General features: G+C 33.6%; 1 protein-coding gene across 1 annotated transcript; it reads right to left on the bottom strand.

The window, feature by feature from the left end:
- Window positions 1-296: 296 nt before the first annotated feature.
- On the bottom strand, window positions 297-21,706 carry LOC115447473. The gene is made up of 5 exons (XM_030174518.2): window positions 21,336-21,706; window positions 7,423-7,660; window positions 6,605-6,763; window positions 5,459-5,635; window positions 297-875 (listed from the first exon to the last, which is right to left on the bottom strand). Exons 1-5 carry the CDS (start codon window positions 21,454-21,456, stop codon window positions 773-775), a joined length of 798 nt encoding a protein of 265 aa, XP_030030378.2. The 5' UTR covers window positions 21,457-21,706; the 3' UTR covers window positions 297-772.
- Window positions 21,707-22,388: the final 682 nt, after the last annotated feature.

Genomic DNA, 22,388 nt, shown 5'->3' with positions numbered 1-22,388 from the left:
CTTTGATCAACCATCAACTGTTGATTAGATCAGAAACTTTGTTGAAGCAATTGATAATCATATTTGTATTGAAGAAAAACATGAGTAGATTTTTGCCGCCATTTGGTAACAAGTTGATACGTCTGATAGGTACCTAGTGTCTGGTACTTTACTATTTAGAGTCCTTTCGTGGTTTAGCCGCTGGACATCTTAAGTCTTGTAGATTCATTGTTTAGTAGATTTTAATGTTACTTACTCTTCTTTCAGATGTCTATTTTTGTTTTATAACTGTAATATCTAGTAAATAATACACTTTATTGCATAAACATTTTATTTTACATCTAATTTGTACTGACTTTCTGGTGAACAGTTGCTAGGTATATTATGTAGCTTAAGTATAATTAGTAGAAATTTACAAAAAGTATAGTTTTTAAAAAGTATATATTTAAACGAACACAATAAAGCATACTTCTGGTAACTACGCATGAGTTAACGGTATAAGTAATAATTATAGTATTATTTGATAAAAAATCATTGGATCAACTTATTGTCACTCTATTTAAAATTGTGAACACATTTGTACATAGAATAGCGAATTAAATATTGAACGAAAAAAATAACAAATTTTATATATTATATGACGTATATAGAAAATCAGTGGCGTCACAGAGCTATCGACCAAGACTCAAATACAATACCTACGATAATTATGCTATTGAACAATTTAGAATTGCATTGACTAGCGAGCTCTTTATTTTATCTTAAGGTACTAAAACAATTAAAATAGTTTTTATTAACTAAAAGAGAGTATGTTTTGCAGCAGTCTGATTGGCGAGGAGTGGCAGAACGAGGGTCCTCTTGGACACGGGTACCTCCTCACGCACATTGCAAATAATCTGAAAAAGGCAGTATTAATTTAAATAATCACATAATCAGTATTAAATGGATTTTAGTAATGAATTAGCGATTAACCTAATTGATGATATAATGGGTATATGTTCTTTTTTATATTGGCACGGCGAAGTGATCCAAACGCACCCGATGGTAAGTGTAGTGAGGGTCCAAATGATAAAGCTAGGACGGAATAAAATTTTCACAATGCCTTCATAAAATTGTGATCACCACACGTAGTAAGTGACAAATATTTTGTTGATCATATATCATGTTGACGTTCATTAACGAATACTAAATGTGCATAAAAATGTTTTTTAATGAGTGTCAAAAGATATAGTAAAGACCTCGTAAAGACCTAAAAGCGGCGATAGCCTAGTCGGGTGTGGAACGGACTGCCAGACAAATGTCCGCAGGTTCAAATCCCAAGGGCACACACCTCTGACTTTTCTAAAAAAATCATGTGTGTATTCTTTGTGAATTTATCGTTCGCTTTAACGGTGAAGGAAAACATCGTGAGGAAACCTGCACATCTGAGAAATTCTCTATAGGAATTTCGAAGGCGGTTGAAGTCTACTAATCCGCACTAGGCCAGCGTGGTGGACTAAGGCCTAATCCCTCTCAGTAGTAGAGGAGGCCCGTGCTCAGCAGTGGGCAAGTATATAGTACAGGGCTGATATTATTATTATTATTATAGTAAAGACCTCAGGTGAAAACTATCCCCCTTATTCATAGATGTTATGTATCTAAGGACGGAGCATTGCTGTGATAACAAGTCTGTTTCTCAGTGCTGACGGGATGACAGCCTTCGCAGTGCATAGACATAGGGCCGTTGTGATTGGCTAATATTGAGATACAACTTTAATCCAATTAGCTGTCAGATAAACATAGCTGAACAAACAGCAAGCTGTCGGATAAACAAAATTGAGAAACAGAATAGTTATCACAGCAATGCTCCGTCCTTAGATAAATAACGTTTATGAATAAGGGGGTATGAAGTTACAAGAATTTACTAATGAACGTTATAAAACCAGTATTATGACTCAATGTAACTTTCGACAATAAATTACCTTTTATAGAGATAATTTTAAGATATAATTTTTCATAAATATGTATTCCGTAAGGGCAGCTGCAGATAACGCTATTTTTTATTTATGGTAATTAAAAACTAGTGATGTGTTTGAGTCGAGTAGCATTTAACTATTTGTGTAGTTGGAAATAAACTGACAGCGCTTGAGCAGGGGTTTAAACTAATTATAGACATAATATTCCAAATCTTGATAATAATGTTTTGCACGTTACCTTATACTTCTGAATTAACTCTGTTCTTAACAACATCACTCTTAAAGTTTCTAATTTATTATTTGCAAAGTCTAACAGGATTATAATTAATATTTCAGTATTCAAATGGAAATATTATTCTCTTAAACTTAGAGGATTCGCTTTTAGCTTTAAAATAATGTTGATTTACATTTTGTATACAACAGATTTAGAAACATAATCAGATAGAATAGAAACTATAGATTAGTGGTTTTGTAATAAAATGTTTTTTTTTCTTTTATAAATTTGAACCTTACCTTTAGTTACCGCCCTTAAAGGAATCAATAGTTTTAAGGCAAGGAGAATTTATTAAGTTTGATAATCTTCCTGCCTATATGTAATTAAGGAAAGTTACCACAACTAAATCAGATTTTCGAAGCTAATTCATTCTGTATGTAGATGCTGCATCGTATTTCTATTACTTCCCAATCAATGACTAATAGGTAACTAGAAAAAACATTGCTACCTGCTAACTTCTTCTCCTCCCAAATCAATTTACATACTTCAATCAACCCTCAAATCTTGATGGTTTGCACCGAGACCGAAGCTCAGCCGAGCACAGCTCGGTTACTAACTAAGTTACGTTTGATACGATCTACAGTTACTGAATCGGGTTTGACTGATATTCTGATGCAGGACAGTTGGCATTTACTCGGCCGAACTAAATTTTGATAGCTTAATTGATAATAATTACTTATGTTTAAGCGAATGTTAGACATTGAAATAAAATTCTTTTCGGATTTTATCGCGAGCGGCTGCTAGATTTCAAGACTCTGTGAGCTTATTGTGCATAGATAGGACTGTTAACTGCTAAAATAAAAAAAGATTGTAAAATGTAGGTAGATATTGTAACTGACTTTTCGGATGACCAACAGCTCAATCCGCTCCGTGACCACAAAGGCTGCAAAGTCTTCGAAACATCGAGAGAAAATTATAATACAAAAAATCTCGATAAAATCCGTAAAATAGTTTTATTTCAAGGCCTAATTAATGTCTTAAAAGATGTAAACGAAAACTGATGTTTTTTTATTAGTTATTTCGTTTAATTAATGTTTTTTTCTATTTTTATTGCAGTGCGATAATTTAGATTTCATATCAAGACAATAGATGCCACGTAAATGAGGATTGAGAGTCACAGTTTCCGAATACACATAGGAATTTGTGGTTATATAATTTTTAATGTAAGTAGTATTTAAATGACATCAAGTACTAGCAAAATCAATATAAATCAGTATCTTACTTAAATACGAACTCCATTCAGTTCTCTTATAAATTCTATTTATCGTGAATAAATTAACCACTAAATAGGACTTGGAAATGTATTATTTTATTATAGCTGCAACTCCAACAACTAACTTCAATGTTGAAACTTAATTATTATTTGTCAATATCAGATCCACGCATATTTGGTTATTGTATAACCGTGGAACCAGTTACTAGCAGGTCAGCAGAGCATCACGTCTCGTTACCAAATTACTGGTTTTCTGACCAACTTACAAATGTCAGATGGCAAGTTATATTTTACACATATTTTGAAACCAATGTCAAGGTCTGTTATCTTAATCAAAATATTAAGAAAACTAATAAATTTGGAGAAATGTTGCGTATTCTAATATTAGGCTTTATGCATGCATAATTTATTTTTACCTTGAAATATATTTATCTTGTACTTACATCATTTTTCTTCGATATATTTTTTACGTTATGGACAAAATAAAGCCAAATAAATATATTAACAAAGGTATAGAAGAAGAACTAATATTTCTATGACTGTGTGGTCGCTCAAGTAAGTATTCTATGGAATACCATGACAATATATTAGTAAAAGTTGTTTTGAAATACCACTTCAACTTGCAGGAGGAAACTATCAATTTCTTATGGAAAGTTATGACTGTTTACTTCTCGCTCGTGTTTTAAGATTGCATGCTTTATTTTTTATACAATCGAATGACTTTCTGCAATCTTTCACTAACTTAAATATTGCTGATTATTCCAAATTAATAATAGAGAAGTAAAAATATTTGATGCAAAAATCAACCTTATGTCAGGACCCGATTGTAAACCAGTTATTACTCATCGTAGGGTTTTTAACAGAACCCAGGTTAAACTGTAAAAACCTTTTCAGTCCTTTGACGGTATACAACCCAGAGTCCTAGAACTTTACTTACATTACAAAATATGGGGATGGTTACCGTAAAAAAAACTAAGAGGTAAATATGATTTAGTAATTACCAGTGGCGAAAGGTGAAATTTTCCGAAAGTGAAGCCGACACAAAAACAGTTACTAATAGGTATAAATGCAGTCTGCAAATCGTGTTCTAATGATAATTAGATTCAACAAAATTCTACATAAGGGAAAGCTGGCAGGAATAGGGCTTTACGGACCCTTCGTCTACAACAAAACTAAAGTACTTCTAAACTACTGGTGTGGTAGAAATAGGCAAGACCTATCTAACTGGAACTCTTGCATCATACAGATTTACTTCATCTTAAGAGAATCACGCAACTACGTGCATTATTACGTTGTTATGTAAACTAGAAAAATACGTTTGCATAGTCTAGAAAGATCATGTGATAATTATCAATTTAGTTTCATTAAGATGCCCTGATAGCCTAAAGGTGAGTGGAGCCTGCCTGTGTGCACGTCTGACCTAACTTTAACAGTTACAAATTCGAAAGTGTTAGAGACATGCTCTAACCTTTAGACTTGAAAATATGAATGGATCTTTGCGACCAGGGTTATCTCAATGAATCACAGAAAACAATGACGTGAAAGATTGCTGTTGCGTTTTACCACCATACGTGCTCTTTCCTTCCTACACCATTAGTTTCTTCAAGTGGAGCGTGAAGAAGTAATTAAGCAGGTTGTCATAACTATGCGGGCCGTCCAGGCATGTTTTTCTTGGTGGTCCACAAGTTTTTGGGCATCTTTTCACTTACCATCATAAAAAATGCTTAGCAAGTGAGATTTTTTTAATACTGGTCCCCATTTTTCACTATTCTTTTCTTTTAAGGCCAGCATCTTATGGATTATTGTATTAGTGCGTGTTTTATGCCACTAACGTGAAGTATTAAATGAAGTAGCTCTGTTCTGTTAAATTAATTGATTTTTCCCAATTCCATTCCTCCACTCATTCACTTTCCCACTACACTCACTATCAGGTGCCGTGGGGTCATTTTGGTGAGCCCGTATAAAAAATCGTCAAGAACACACACGTTAAATCAGATTGAGATTAAAATTGATCAGAATAAGATATAGAAACCATACCTATCACACTCGCACAACCTCGCAGCGCAGCCGTTGACTACATGGTTTTGTGACTGGTAGTTCTCGAGGGCGCAGAGCGGCTCGCCGTGGTAACAATGCCAGTAGTAAGGCTGGAAGTATACCGTGTAAAACGGACAGTAGATATTCTCGTAGCACTGGTCGTGCATCTTGCAGCATCTGTGGGAGATTTATATTAATCTAATTTGGGCTTGATGTTTCCATCTTTATATAAGAAGGAGGATTCAGTATTCGTATTAGAGTGTATAACACGATCAAATTAAAATTGGTACAATTGTTTCATTTTAATGTTCAGTGAGGTTATGAATTTGATTAATATCTTTATCTGAAAATTGGCAATTTAGCTCCCAACTGTTACCTACAAATCTAAGAATTTCGGAGATATGTGAAGTCTATCAATCTCCACTAGGCCAGCATGATGGACTAAGGCGTCAACTCTTTCAGTGGTATAGAAGGCCTGTGCCTAGCAGTAGGATGGTGTTATAATGGATAATTCTAAGGGTTGTATTTTTATGGGGATATTTTTTTAAAAGTAATTTTTAAGTGTTAGATTTGAAGTAATATTCATGATAATTAATTATTTATAATTAAGTAATAGATAGATTAAGTCATAAAATCAATGTGATATTTGAGTACAAATTTGGTGCTGCAAAATCATGAGGAAATATCAAATATTTTTAGAAACGAGGAATATTAATGGTAATGTTGCTCGAGGCAAAAATTAACTATTAAATAACTAAAGCGGTCGTAATCGCGATCACAACTTGTTATATGAAAGCAATGAAATTGATTTCATTCTCGATAACATTTTTGGCAATTATGCAAGTTGCTTAGATGTTGTCACAAAGTTGTTCTGACCAAATGATAATGTAAATTGATATCGCTACACTTCTATACCAAAGGTATAGGCAGGTTCTAATCAGTGTGCAAGATACAAAACGGTTTTCGACATTTGGTAACGATATTTTGTTTCCATAATAATATAATACAAATATACGCCAACAGAAATTGTTTGTACCAAAACCCCTGATATATTTTTTTTTTGTTAAACGTTGGAGATTTTATTTAAGAGTTATTGGTTTTTGAGACAGCTTAACTTCTATCTAGATCCATTTTGCGAAAGATTACCTGTCTATCCCATCAGTAGGTCTGCCATTGCCAAGGAATCCGCAGTAGCAACCATAGCCCTTGTAGGAAAGTGGCTCGCATCCAGTCGCGCAATATATCATATTGTAGAGATGGAACACGCCTCTCTTTCCCCTATCTCCTTTAGGGGGTTGCACGTATCTGGAAATTTATTCAAACTATTAAAGGTAATTACTTTTGAACATAACAAGATTGGCTAAGATTTTGGATTTGTAATATATATTTTAGTTTTAACCAGATGTCATATCTCCAGTTTTTCTGACTTCTATTTTCATACGTTTCTATTATATTTCTATTATGTTATTGTTGGGGGTAGCCCGGATAGCGACCACCGTACAGGTGTTAAAACATGCCGTAGTGGCCCACAGAAGTGTATGGCGTTCAGGGATCAACCTGTTATATCTGGTTCCATCAGGCCGGCATAATTGTGTCAACTGTCGAGGGGTAACCATCTCTCGACATTCGACATTATCCACAGTCCACTCCACTTACCATCAGGGGCCTTATTCTCTATCCCGCACGTTATTTTGACAGTGTGTAACAAGCACGTAACACAACGCATCATGTTTAGGATAGAAATTTGGCTTACAGAATACCATTCCACGCACATTTCTCGAAGATAACATGACACGGCCGCGTTACGCGTTTACACTATCATATAGAATAAGGGCCCTGATGCAGAGGGGTCACTTTGCCGCGCCCGAATAATAAAAAGATCCTAAAAGCCTGTGAAAACCTTAAAAGTACATATTATTTCTACATATTACTTTGCATTATACATATCAATATTTTTTCTTTACCTGACACCCCTTGCATAATCTTCCTCCGGCACCGAATATCTAAATGGATCTCGCGCAAATCCGACCAACAATTTGCTGCTGCTTTTGTCGTTATATTCTATTTCATTGGACTTAATTACTTCAACGCTACTATATTTATTATATTTACTAAATGTGACTACGTTTTTTGGTGTTTGCCTTATTTGGGCGTATTGTGTATTGTTATAAATTTCGTCGTAAGTCAGCTGGCGAAACCAATCTGGAAAATAATGTACAAAATATAAATACATGATATACTATAAATTTAAATATCAAGATTTTAAACTTTTGGCAGATCATTTCACTACCAGACTAAAAATAAAAACTACTTCTTTGGCGTATTGAATCATTGGTGTTTCGTTTTAAATACGGCTCAAAGCTATTGCGTATTCGTTGCGCGATAGGTCAGTAAATTTTATTGATATATAAATCAAATTACATTGTGTAGCCATTTATAGTGATTTTAGAAAGAAAAGTGAATATCTAGCGTGATATCTTGTCTATCAGATTATCTAGTTATTTTGTGTGTGTGCGTATTTTTAATAAATATATTTAAAACAATGAATTACATAAAATAAATATTTTGAAAGTTATCGAGATATTGCGTTTATTAAAGTAAAACACTCTATGATTTTATCTTACATGTAACTCAATAGTCGCATGACTTATTTTACATTTATTACAATAATATTTTAGTATTTTTTTTTTAAATGAAAGAAAATGTGCAAATATGAGAACTAATCCTATGTTAAATAAAAGTTATTTATTACTATTAGGAGTAGGGGAAATATAAATTAAATAATTATAATAAAATAACAGTGCTTAGTCAAAATATTGATTTAAATTAATTATTATTTATTAGTACCGGTGTTATCTTGTTTACGCTTGTATGCTGTATGAATATAATTATTATATTTACGTTTCCTAGTTCACTGCATTAACATATCGTTTTAAGAAATATGTATTGCGTGTGTAAATATGCGTACAGTATTAGAAGACCACGTGCTTGCTCAATAATCATAAATTAGCTGTTATTTAAATTATTTCTCTAAACATATTTCTTTTTATTAAAAACACGCACAGTTAACAATACTAAGTATATAATTGATTTGTTGCAATATGTGTGGTGGAAGGTTACCGCTCTGTATTTCTATAACAGCACTCTTACCCGTCGAAAAGTTTAAACAATGAAACAATTAAATTTGGTTTGACCTTAAATTGTACTAGTATTTTTTTTTATCTTTCACAGCAAATGGAGCAGAGATAAGCTCTAAAATAAAGTGTGCAGCAATTGTATTTTTAACGCCTTCTTGCCAGTAGCCAGCGTAAGGGAATAAATACGTTTCTTGTAGCTCCATTTTATGCATAAGTGGTAAAGTACCATCGTAGGCATGTCTACAACATACATGAACTGTCTCGATCAGAATTGTAATTCTCGCTGTCTCACAAAGAATCAACAAAATTGCTGTGGCTTTCTATATACCGAAATTTCAAGTGTTAAACAATTCAGTATTGAATTTGTACCGGATATGACGATAGGCTCACCCCCTATCATATCATGAGACTGAACACGCAAAGAATAGTGGGTGCACTAGATTCGCCTCTGCTTACGCCTTCGGGGATATGAGTGAGTGTGTATGTGTGAGTGACAATCAAATCTTTAACCCCTATTCCTATCCTTCAAGTCCAGTTGCGCATTTATAATTCTTGTGGTACTATATTTATGGTAGAGATTACATCGAGTGACTGATTTCATAATTCTAATGCATATGTATCATCCCACGAAGTGACGTCATTTACTCTCACCATCAGATAAACTTCAACCTCGGAATGATATTGCATGCACCAAATGCTTAGGACAATGAGAGCTAATTGAATAGCCACAATGCAGACGGATCAATGGAGCTGTGTGAACATCGGATGCAATTGTTTGTTTATTTTTACATAATAGATACATAGTTTAAGATTACGTTCAATGATTTTGTGGTATAATACGGTTTTATGGTGTTACAATGTGGGCAATGGTAGTAGCAGCCTTGATCATTGCGAGGCTTTAGGCGGCAGATATGTACGAGGCCTTTTGACCCATTTGTCGAAGGAAGATAATTTTTTTTGTGCCCTTTTCAAGCGCTAGCCGTTGGGTGGTTGATCCATTCGCCGCCTCCAAAGATCGCTATTGGGCATTGATGTAGAAAAACATGGATATGATGACATTATTAGTCTACATTTTTTGTTTGAACTCGTTAACTATTAGAACAATATTTTAGAAAGATTTGTGTTTATTTTGTGTCATATGGGAATTTACTGAAAAGCAAATATCTAAATATATATAACTCAAAGGTGACTGACTGACATAGTGATTTATCAACGCACAGCCGAAACCACTGGACGGATCGGGCTGAAATTTGGCATGCAGGTAGATGTTATGACGTAGGCATCCGCTAAGAAAGGATTTTGTATAAATCTTCTTAGATTTTCGACTGATTGAACTGAAATTAAAGATTGGAGCTACTATGATGAAGACGTTCGCTTAAATAGGATTTTGATAAATTCAACCCCCATGGGGATAAAATTTGTTTGAACCTATCAGTACCGGGAAAATATGTAGCAAGACTTTTATCATACAGTGGACTTTTATCCCGGAAAACTCCTTCACGCGGGCGAAGCCGCGAGCAAAAGCTAGTATACATATAAGCCTAAGGTATATTTTTGTTTCAACACACCAAACTCTAAAACTCTAACATCTATGTTTATTAAAAAAAACTATTTATTACAAAGGCCAATAAAGTTGCACTTATGATACGGATTTTTATGGGAATAATGTAATTATAATTTTTACATTAATCGAATACTATTCATAGGTTTTGGTCAAGTATCAAGATTAATGTTGATGCAATAGTGTATACTTATACATTAAGCAAATAGCAAGCCCTAATATAAATTGCAGTACAGACCGAATCAAGAGATATTAATCTGCACTCGTTTCTGCTATTGATAAATGGGATTTGATTGAATAGAGCTATGATTGGAATCTTTTATAGGTTGTTAGCTGTTAATGGTTAAACATGAACTAAAATCATCTATTCATGTCTTAATGATTTTTTGTCAAATGTTTTGTAGGTAGTCTGTAGGGATAATAGCAGAGTACGTATAAGGTAGAACAGTATGCTAGGTTCGATTCCCACAAACATTAAAACAAAGTCACGACTTTGTTTTAATAATAATAATGTTTTTATTTTCAAGTACCAAGACTCATAATGTTAGTTACAATAGAGCTTACACTAAGTTAGTTTAACAAATTATTATGATTCGTTCTATTTATTTTGTAGATGCGCAACCTTCTCGCCGTGTGTGTTCTGTCTCATGATGTGGTAGGGAGCGAGCCTATCGTCAATCGGCTACAAATTCCAGACTAGAGGTTAAAAATCAATATTACTTTGTCCGCCTCGGAATTCGAACCTTAAACCTCAGCGTAGTAGTAGTACCGTATACGCAATACATCGACGCTACGAGGCAGGTCCGATTCTGAGGACGTAACTGAAGTTCTTTTGCGATTGCGTGCACTTGAAATAGTTACAGACTTGTCTCTGTTATTGTTAAAATAGAGTGTATTCTGAAATAGTTTTGAAAGTATATTATATTATAAATCATATGTTTTGAATTTGATATAGCATTGTTCTTACATAATTAAAATAATTACAATCACTTTACTATTCAATTTATTCGGTGTTGAATTAGCTTCTTGTAAAATTTGTCCAACTCGGTTAGGCATATTTAATTAGGTATGAAATAAATTACTTAGATATCATTTTAGCGGCATTAGATTGTATGTTTTGTATTTTTAGAAACTTGACAAAGTGTTGTGTTAATAATTTATTTTGTTAAAATGTTTAATTACAACCATATCTAGGTTAATGAAGTCTTGAAGCCGGGTAGATAATTAGCTTGGTTTGAGAAACTAAAAAGGCTCTGGGTCCACTCTCACGTCGGTTTTGGACTTTCTAATTTGTAAAACAGATTTAATTTGTCTGCGATTAGTTTATCTAGCATTGATAGTATCTTCAATGCCCCGGCTAGAAATGAATATATATTTTTCTGATTAAATTCCCTCTCAGTAGTAGAGGAGGCCCGTGCCCAACAGTGGGACAGTATATAATGCGGGACCGATATTATTATTTTTATAAATTAAAATATTGTCTGTTCCCAGAATCGAACCCTCGGTCTTTACATATCTAATCCATAGTTCACTGTGCCGTAGCGTCTCATAATAATATATAACACAGGTTTCACATATAAAGAGGCTAACATTAGCTTTTAAGACCTCCGATCAAGATATCAGTAGCAGTCATGCATTGTGGATAAAAGTAAAATTATGACAGGGGAAATTATCAAAAACCCTTAAAGGGTAAAATATACAACCGACGTTGTTTACTTTAACAATTGGTTTTATGACGATAAGGGTGTAAATGTATAGCAGATTTTATAAAAGTTATTTCATGTTAGTATTTTAATTAAAACGGTGACATGTTTAGGATGAGTTTTGCGTTGAAGGTGGAATGGTTATTTTTTATTTATTACAGCGCCATCGTTACGCAATATCTACAAATCTGATTATGAATAAAAGCACATTGTAAACATTAAAAGTGCATTCGTTATGTTTGTTTTTTATTGGTTTGCTGGTGACATTATTCCTCAGTGGGAGCCTTATGCGTTGTGAGGTTACGGGTGAAAACAATCTACACGCCCTCCGATTTAAAAAAAATCGTAGTTAAGATGTATAAAATAAACGTCCTCCCAGGCACCGCGCATGGCTGTTGTATACGCAAGGCCCTAAGCGATTCCTGAAGCTATTGCTGGTCGTAATATCAAGTGCAGTGTAATACAAATATAATCTCTACTAACAAGAGAGGTACTTAACTAATACCATATTATTATTTCAAAGTGCGAAAGTCATCACTTGTTTTCATCTTAGAGAAAAATGAAATGTGGATTTTTTTTATTACTTTTCCAGGATGTTTATTGATCGGAAGCGTAGTCCAGTTATATGACATGGTTTGAAGTTTTAAAATTCCCCGTGTACTCAGAATATATTGGGTTAATCATTGTTATTGTATTAATAATTTGAAGTAGTTTCGTCCAGTCTAGTTTGTTTATAGTTTTAAAGGTCAACTATGTTTTTCGTTCCAGAAATTGGACCTTAATTATAATTGTGGTATATACTAATATTGGGAAACTAAAATAAATATTTTGTTACAAAATGTTACTAGGAAAGATTAAAATAAAAAATACTATATTTCATCATTTTTTTTAGAAAGTATTAGGTGCCTGAATAATTTATGGTATTTTTAAGCTTATATACTTATTTTGATAACCTTATGATGGTAGGAATAGGTAATGTGGAATACAAAGTAATATATCAAGTGTGTTATAAAATAAAAACCATTACCCTCCTTTTGTGACAGTCGGGTAATAAAGGTCATACGATTTATTAATCTCTATTATGGCTAATTGCAACTTTCATTAAATGTGCTGAAAGTAAGGACAGAATAATGTTTGTAAATTTGTATCCAGTAGCCTAGCTACACCTATAAAAGTCCTATGTGGCAAAATAACTGTATCTATAGAGCTTTTCATAACATTAAAAATTTTACATCTGCGTATGTGAAAGATTTTTCGTGACCTGTTCTTAGGTCCCAATACTTACATAAAATATTTCGTAAATTTTCTAAAATGTTGGATCCCCCTTGAGACGGGGTTTTATGGCAATTCCCGTCTTGCCACTCCATTGTGACACCAATGTTTGTATCCATTTATTATAGTACTAGCTTTTGCTCGCGGCTCCGCCCGCGTTATGAAAGTTTTCAGGCTAAAGTTTTCCATTATAAAAGTAGTAGTTTCCCGGGAGCCTATGTTCTTCCTAGGGTTTCAAACTGTCTCCATACCAAATTTCATCTTAATACGTTGGGTAGTTTTTGAGTTTAAGACGTTCAGGCAGACGGATGCAGCGGGGGATTTTGTTTTATAATATATTTTTTTAGAACTTTTTTAAGAGGAACAATTCCGTCATACATCATTGTTGCATAACTTTAACCGTTTACGCAGCGCACGCAACGGAAGCTCTCAAAACTAATCAATTGTCCCGTATTTCCAACATGTTTCATTACTGCTCCGCTCCTATTGGTCATAGCGTGATGATATACAGCCTATAGCACCCCACAAATAAAGGGCCATCCAACACAAAACGAATTTTTCAGTTGAAACTGGTAGTTCCTGAGATTAGCCATTACTGCTCCGCTCCTATTGGGTATAGCGTGATGATATATAGCCTATAGCACTCCACGAACAAAGGGCTATCCAACGCAAAAATATTTTTTCACTTTGGACCGGTAGTTCCTGAGATTAGCCATTACTGCTCCGCTCCTATTGGGTATAGCGTGATGATATATAGCCTATAGCAATCCACGAACAAAGGGCTATCCAACGCAAAAGATTTTTCAGTTTGGACCGGTAGTTCCTGAGATTAGCCATTACTGCTCCGCTCCTATTGGGTATAGCGTGATGATATATAGCCTATAGCAATCCACGAACAAAGGGCTATCCAACGCAAAAATAATTTTTCAGTTTGGACTGGTAGTTCCTGAGATTAGCGCGTTCAAACAAACAAACAAATAAACAAACAAACAAACTCTTCAGCTTTATATAATAGTATAGATTAAGCAACTGTAATTGATTAAGAACTAAGTCCATGCGCCAGCCAAGGGGGCCTATATATATAAGGTAGTTATAATTAGCAAAATTAAATAATATCACCAATCTATAAGGCTTACTAGATTACAAATTGCAATACTCCAAAAATCTGTGTTAGATCAAATAATTACGTTGCTCTTGCTTCATTTCGAGAGAACGTCATTTTGTAATATTTAGGGAGAGTTGGTGGCAATATGGAAATCATATGATATCAAGATTACTACAATATCTTGTTTATAATATTTTTATGCCTATATTGTCTTCAAGATAAGGATATTTAATTAAATCTTGATTTAATTATATAAGTATATTGTTTGGATAATTATGATTTTAGTATTTTTGCCGCACATTCTGTCTGCCGTTAAGGAAATGTCTTTGATTAGTCGAATTTATTTTTCGAATACACTCTTATGATCAAGTCTACCATAGCCGCGTTTCCAGACCGTGAAAAACAATTGCTTCTATAATAATTTTATTTTAATTCATAATTTTTCTTAACGCTAGGCAAGTGCGAGCTAGACATGTGCCTGACGAGTTCCTAAATTCTACATCCATCACTTATTGCCTTTATTATTATTAATATATTCTTGTAATGTTATTGTTTCTGCCCCTTCATGTAGGAGCGTTCTTTAAGTACCGAACCCAAAATTCTTTATATAGTCATCAGGTGGCACTGACGAAACAATTGAATCATCTGTTACGTAACCAGGTCGCATATTATAATTAATGAATAATGATAAAGTATCTGATTGTGCTAGTTTTGCCTCTCAGATATTGCATTAACGACCTTGTGTCCGCCACGATAAGGCCTTTGTGAATAAAATGTGATGGAAGCTGCGGCTCTTGTGTTTGTTAATTGTTACCGTCATTCTTTTGTAACTATTTTAACTTTCAGGGTTATTGCCATGCAAAGGATTAATTACAGATAGTAAAATATAATTAGCCACATTGGAAACCTCGGCGTTTTTTAGAGTTCATTACAGATATTTACAATTGTAAAAGTTACGATATTCTTAATAATTTTGAGGGTGGCTTCAGGCTTTTAATCTGCAGGAAGGAATAAGGCTATCAACAATGTAATTTAGTCATACCTAATATAGATGGGAGTGTGCTATTAGATACTAAATTATCGAGTACGTAAGTAACGTATTTGCTAGAATATGTCAATACCATTTTTAACAATGATTTTATAACATATTCTTGACTCACGATGTGGAGCATTACTTTATTATCGAGTACTTAAGCAACGCATTTATTAAAATATGTCAATACCATTTTTAACAATGATTTTATAACATATTCCTGACTCACGATGTGGAGCATTGTAGTTAAAACGTATAACATTGTTATGTGTTTTTTCTGTGATAAAATTATTATCACCTCTATTTTGTGGCGTAACTTATTGGATAGGGTTTACGGCTTGTAATAATTTTAAATCGAATTTAAGTTAAAATTTGTTTAATATGGGTTCACTGCTCGAAAGCGTTAAAAAATTTAAAAGACTTCTAGGTTTTCCATACAGAAGATACACTTACTTATTTCCAGACAGTCATTAGTAATCAAATCTACAGGACATTAAAGCCCTAATAAATCAATCTAATCGTTAAGTAAGGTCTCAAGTACACCCTTTATTGAACTATTTAATATAAAAAGCTTAAGTTGTCACATAAGAGCTTGTTCTCAGAAGTTGATTGTTTTAGACAAAACTCAGCTGTAAAGATCCAGCATATACTGAAACTTAAGATATTGTTTGAGATTTAGATATCTGTTGTATGTGTATTAAATAGTGACGATAAGATACTGAATTCAATTTGACAGCGTCTCAGCTGATATTGCATTTGAAAGCAAAACTGTGTTGCATAGATTATTACGAGCCAGTCTCTCGAAGCTCTAGCATGTGTAGCTTCATAAAAACTAACGCAGTACCTATACCATGCAAATAATAGTGTTAACGTTTCATTCAACCGTCTCGGCACGTCCAACTCTAGCAGTCACCTACTTCCACTTGTTGGCTGTTGGATTCAATAAAACTCGTAGGACCGTCGCCAGTCTATGCAGCTACCTACGCATTACAATACTTTATTGATACCTTTTAGTTATTGATGACAAACGCAAAAGTTATGATTACTTTATTAATAATATTTGAGTTCCTTATAGTAAGCATAATTAAATACTTTGATATAAAGAAGTGAGATAACTGATTTTGTTTAGAGAAATAAACATTTCTGTAATATGAATTAAATTCTCCTTAATATCATAACTAATGTGATAAAACAGTATCTACTAATCGAAGATATATTGTAAGTAAATTTTTCAAGATTGTATTGCATTCCTTTTGTTTTTAAAGCGGGAAAAACATTACAAAATTTACGAAAGATCCCCCACTGGCCCAAGCCCTCTTAAGTTAATGCCGTGTATAATTCCATACAAAATCATGCGTCTCGCAAGAGATGCTCAAGATTGTCAAGTTATGTTGATTTTACATCAGTGGTCTTGATACTTGACCGACATGTGCAATATTGGCACTATAATTGTTGATTTAGTTTGCGGCCATTCGTAAAAGTGCCGAATCATGGTGCGAAGGTCGAAACCTTGAACTAAGGTATACGCATTAGCATTGATATTTGATGAGTGGGAAGAAATGTCAACATTTATATGGAATGATCGATATGTATAAAAGTATGAATTGGTAGGTTACGATTTAAAATTTGGGTTTTACACATAAAATATAAATTTTGCTGGAGGACTGAAGCATTTAGAATGAACTTATGTGTTGAATGAAATCGGTAGGATCGTAGATGTAAAATGCATATTTAGACCTCAAAAAGAAATTAATAAAATTTGCTAATACTTATAATTAAAACAGTAACTTATCGTAGTGTTTGTAAGTATTTTATTGTTATATTTATGATTAATTAAATTATAACAAATTAATTTAAGTTTTTGATTCAATCAGTTTGTATACAATATACATTTTAGTAATAAGTATGTCCGCGATAAAAAAAAATTGCGAATTAAGTGATAAATGTTTTGAAATCCGTATCCACACTCTATAGATAGTCTAATATCATAATGACATCACTTACGATTATCTCAGTTTTACATCAGGTGTGGTTGTGAAGAGAAAGCGGACGCTGGAGCGAAATATTTGGGATATCACCGCGAAATGCGGGACCGGTTGACCGCCAACGAAAGTCAGCGTGTGTCCATTACCTCACGTGACGCAGCGGAAATATCATTTTAAATTTCGAATGAAATGTCAAAGAAAGTGTTATTACAGTGAGATAATTTGTATAAAGGTAAAAGATCACATGTCACGTCCTGCAGTCATTAACATTTCTAATTAGATCACGTTGCGCTCAGGTCTGTAAAAAACTGTCATGAATACATTACATGAAATCATTATAGAAATAAACGTGTGATATTAATTTTGCATGGAGTGAATGACGCTGATATTGTAGAGGTTTGTAACACAATATTAATATTTATTAGTACTCAATTGTTAGGGTCATCCAAGAGAAATTTAAAGTTATTGTTATCGTAACGTTAATGACTGTGGGTACAGACACAACGATGACATTGTAAGGGTTATTATAAAGTACTCAATAAATGATTCAATTTCTTTTTCTAATAGAAAGTGAAGTCGGATCTTGTTACATGACTCAGCATAATTTATTAAGCTGTTTGATGAATTAAAATATTATTTTACATACGTTGAAATACGTTTAATAAGATATTCCTTATCAAGAAAGGTAAGCAATTATTGTTATTAAGGCCTTCCTCCGGGCGAATGGCCTTGGGCATTCGTACAATATATTTACGGCGCACAATTATTGGCGGGAATATGCAAGTATTTACGAAATATTGTTTTAAATAATAAATTTTATGTCATTTTGAATATTTCGAACTACCAAAATGTTCTTTATTAGGTATATATCTAATAGTGTTGATTGCAAATTAACATGATGTGTAGGTATTTTAAGTGGAGATTTACGGCATCAACAATTTTAGTGGCGTATTTATTATAAAGTTAATGAAAAAATATCCTCATTGTTAAAAATATTAAACAACTAATTTAAAGATAATATTGTAGAAAAATGATGATATTTTTTTCTCTATGTATTATTAATTTAGATAAGATAGCTTCTAAAAATAGGGTTAGCGCGCCGTTTTGCTAGGGGGGGGGGGAGGGGGCTTAATTACTTACTGCTTTGTTATTTTAGTCTTTACATCAAGTAATTCTCGAGTCAAAGATATTGCTTGAATCTTTGTCAGAAAATGTTTATGGTAAGACTCTAACCTTTGATGTAACAATATTCTATAGATACTTTTCATGGAAATATCTCACTTTTAAACGTGGTGCGAGGTAAAGTTACCTGAATTGTTTGGAGGAGTAAGTCTTTTACTTACTTTTATCCCACATTAACATGTTATCGGCGCAATATACCAGCACATATCTTGCAGAAACGATTTGCATTAAATAACTGTCTGCCTGACGTCACACTCCTCCGAAGAATCCAATCCCAAAATTCGAGAAAAATTAACAAAATAATTTTCTACATGATAGAATGTTTACACTACACGATAGGCCAAGCGGCGATAGCCTAGTTGCTTATAGAACGGACTGCCGAGACGAATGTCCGCAGGTTCGAACCCCAAGGGCACACACCTCTGACTTTTCTAAAATTATGTGTGTATTCTTTGTGAATTATCGTTTGATTTAACGGTGAAGGAAAACATCGTGAGGAAATCTGTACACCTGAGAAGTTCTCTATAGGAATTTCGAAGGTGTGTGAAGTCTAGGAATCCGCACTAGGTCAGCGTGGTGGACTAAAGCCTAATCCCTCTCAGTAGTAGAGGAGGCCCGTGCCCAATAGTGGGTCAGTATATAATACAGGCTGATATTATTATATTATATACATATTAAAAATACATGCAAAGGAAGCTTGAAGCTTGGGAGAAGGCTTGCCAGCAAGTTATTGCCATTTTAACCCAAATGAATAAAAATAAAACACTCTGTGTAACCACATCGGTTCCGATGGTATTTCTTAATAATCGGGGTGTTTGTACACACGTTGCGCGCGCACCATTAGAGTTTAAATCATCGCTGTTGTATTCTGCATGTTATATTGATCTTTAAAGTCAAGGGTAGACCATGGAATCCAACTGTTATGGGCTACTTGTGTGTGGTTTGTTGCCTTAAAGATAAAAGTGGCCAAAGTAGAGTCTTCTAAACTCCTTGGGTATGATGCTAGGTCAAAGGGCACATTTATTAGATTTTAACTCCGTAATATTCATTATTATGTATAGATATATGGTATAGAGAAAACAAATAAGTTTAGATACAAATATAAAAAAAAATATTTCTAAGAAACATTCGCATTCCGTTCTTTGAATCGATGCTTAAAAAGATAAAAATGGCGAATAAAATCCTGACCACTAATTACGCGTTAATGGTAAGTATTATCTATCACAATAAGCATAATAATTCTGATTGGTACATTTTCGCCATGAACTAGGCGGTAGCAGTTACGATCCTTTAGGAATCGCCTATTAATGAGATAGAGCAAAGATATTATAGATTTCCACTTTAATTTAATTTGTAACAATACTTTTATAGTTTGTATCGTTTTGTTTAATAATTACTATTGCAAAACTCTTCTTGGTTTATATTAAACAGTTACTGTATTTCTAACTCATGTTTTTCTACAAGTTAAAACGTATCACAAAGGAACTGTAGCAACAAAGAAAAGGTTAAAATTGTGATTCACAACTCTTATTAGATGTTAAACCTCACATTTACATGCAAAAGGGGATAAGTACGTTATATCTGAGGAACTTAAACGGTCACATGTATGAATAAATGTATATTATGTTGTAGGTATGTGCATTGTACAAGACTTCCACAGTCATTAGACGTGTCCTTTGGCACCTAGGTTGCCTTTTTATATGGAAATGTCAGATGTTTTTGTCTTTACAAATGCGAATATAATTGGTCATTATGTTATTGCCTTTGCGTTTATGATATTTATTCTAGTAAAACTAAAGGTCATTCTATTTAATCTACCAAAGTAATGCATTGAATTTCAGATGCAACAATGCTTTTAACTTTTAAGTGTGAGTCTAAGGTAATATCATACATGGTAGTTGTAGGATATATTTTATATCAGCCCGGATTGCGACCACCGTACACAAGATGTTAAAGTCTCGCCAAAGTGACCCACGTAAGTGTGTCACGTTCCTGGATCAGTCTGTGTAATTTGTATAATCGGTTCCAACAGGCCGGAATAATTGTGTCTTTTGCCAAGGGGTAATCATCTCTCGTCAGTCAGCATTCTATTGGATCCCACTCCACTTACCACCAGGAGTAGTGGGGTCACTTTGTCGTGAAAAAGAAACATTATAATGTAATTCGAATTGAAAAAAACACATAAAATATGTCGGGCTTGATTTTAATCAAGAATCTCACCTTTCATGGCCGTTCTACAATACCTTTAATTATAAGATTTGTTAAAGAGCTGATACGGAATTGTTTAAATTTAACGATAGTCAAAGAGGATCGTGAGGCAGGTAGTCGAATAGTAGGCATGGTGTAATCGAGATAATAGTTGCATCGATTATCGAAATCGGCGTACCGTGCCTATGACACAGTTTGCAGCCCATAGTTTGTATCAGGAAGTTTTTCCAAGCCATAGGACATACCTTAAGCATTTTACTTAATTGCTTTGCCTTATTAAACAATAATTCAAGAATTATTAAATTATTTCAATCCTATTGTATTATACCTCTGTTTCCTACAAATCATGAACGAAAAAAAAATAACATACCTAATATGTTTGTTTATAATAATGTTACCGATTTGTGATTTCATTTATTAACTCACCTGCGGCCAGATTAAAACTTCATCTTAGTAAAATAATGGACCCTTTTAAGACAACAGACGATCGGAAATAGGCAGACTATTGTACTAGCTTAAAGGGATAAAATATGTCTTGGTACTGAGCCAATGCTACGGCCATAGGCGATATACGTATCTAACGATATTATAATGCGAGCAGTGCATGAATGAAACGATATTAATCTTTATATCACATTGGACACAATAATAATGATGTAAATAGTTAATGAAAAGTTGTTATAAACTATACCTGGCTTACTCAGCTGACAGAAGACAGATGGCACTAAAAACACTAACAGGCCCGCATACACTAATGCCTTCGAAATCGTTAATTTTCGACCCGCACCACCGATAAAACTTCGATAAACCATTTTGCTCTCAGTAATAAATTAATGTCTCTTTATAGTTTCATAATTCACTATCTTTTGTTATTTTTGTTCACAAAAAGTTTTTACTCAATATTAACAGATTCCGAATTTGAAAATGTGGGCGATCATATTTTTAAACGGAGAATTATTTTGAAATTGGCGCCATGAGAAAACGCGGGAACGCGCGCGGCGAGCATGCGCGATGTGCGTAAAATGAGCCACATTTTTTTTCAATGAGCACGGACCTCTCGCTATACAGCCTTCATTCAAGTGAGTTTAATGCGATCGTGAGCAATTTTCCGCTCTGCATAAGTAAAATTGGGCGGAAGTAAGATGCTCGGTTGTGCATTGGAAAAGTATTTAAGGTTACATAATGTAGAATGTAGGTATATCACATATTGTTTGTATATAAAAATACTTTTTTAGTTTATTTTCATCATAAAAATTGTAATGTTTATTATTTCAAAGGAAAGCCCGAAACTAATACAAGCAAAAATCAGGCGGCATGTTTCGCATCATAAAATGTACATTGGATGTTAAGGGATAACTTAATTTACGCATAGATTTATGAAAAGCGATATAGAAAGATCGAGGACTATTGGTCGAATCGAATATAAAAAAAGAGAATTCGGCAAGCTTAGAAGTAATAAAAGTCCTGGGTAGGTACTAAGCATTGCTCGATAATTATATTAAATATTAATTTATAAAACAGTTATTCTGAAAGCAATGTAATAAGAATGGATAATAGACTTCGACAAACACAAATTATATTAAAGGGAGATTAAAAAACAAACCATAAATAAAGAGAAAACTTCTTTTCAGCGTACATTTTTTTCTAATTCTAACTTAGACGCTCCGATAACCTTGTACGGAATCAAATCTTGTAATTTTTGTTTCATCATTGTAAGACGAAAGTTGCGGCAAATTATAATCTA

Source organism: Manduca sexta, chromosome 21 (genome assembly GCF_014839805.1).
Source record: "Manduca sexta isolate Smith_Timp_Sample1 chromosome 21, JHU_Msex_v1.0, whole genome shotgun sequence".
Taxonomy (NCBI): Eukaryota; Metazoa; Arthropoda; class Insecta; order Lepidoptera; family Sphingidae; genus Manduca; species Manduca sexta.
The sequence above is the reverse complement of the archived record's forward strand: the minus strand, read 5'-3'. Positions and strand labels throughout refer to the sequence as shown.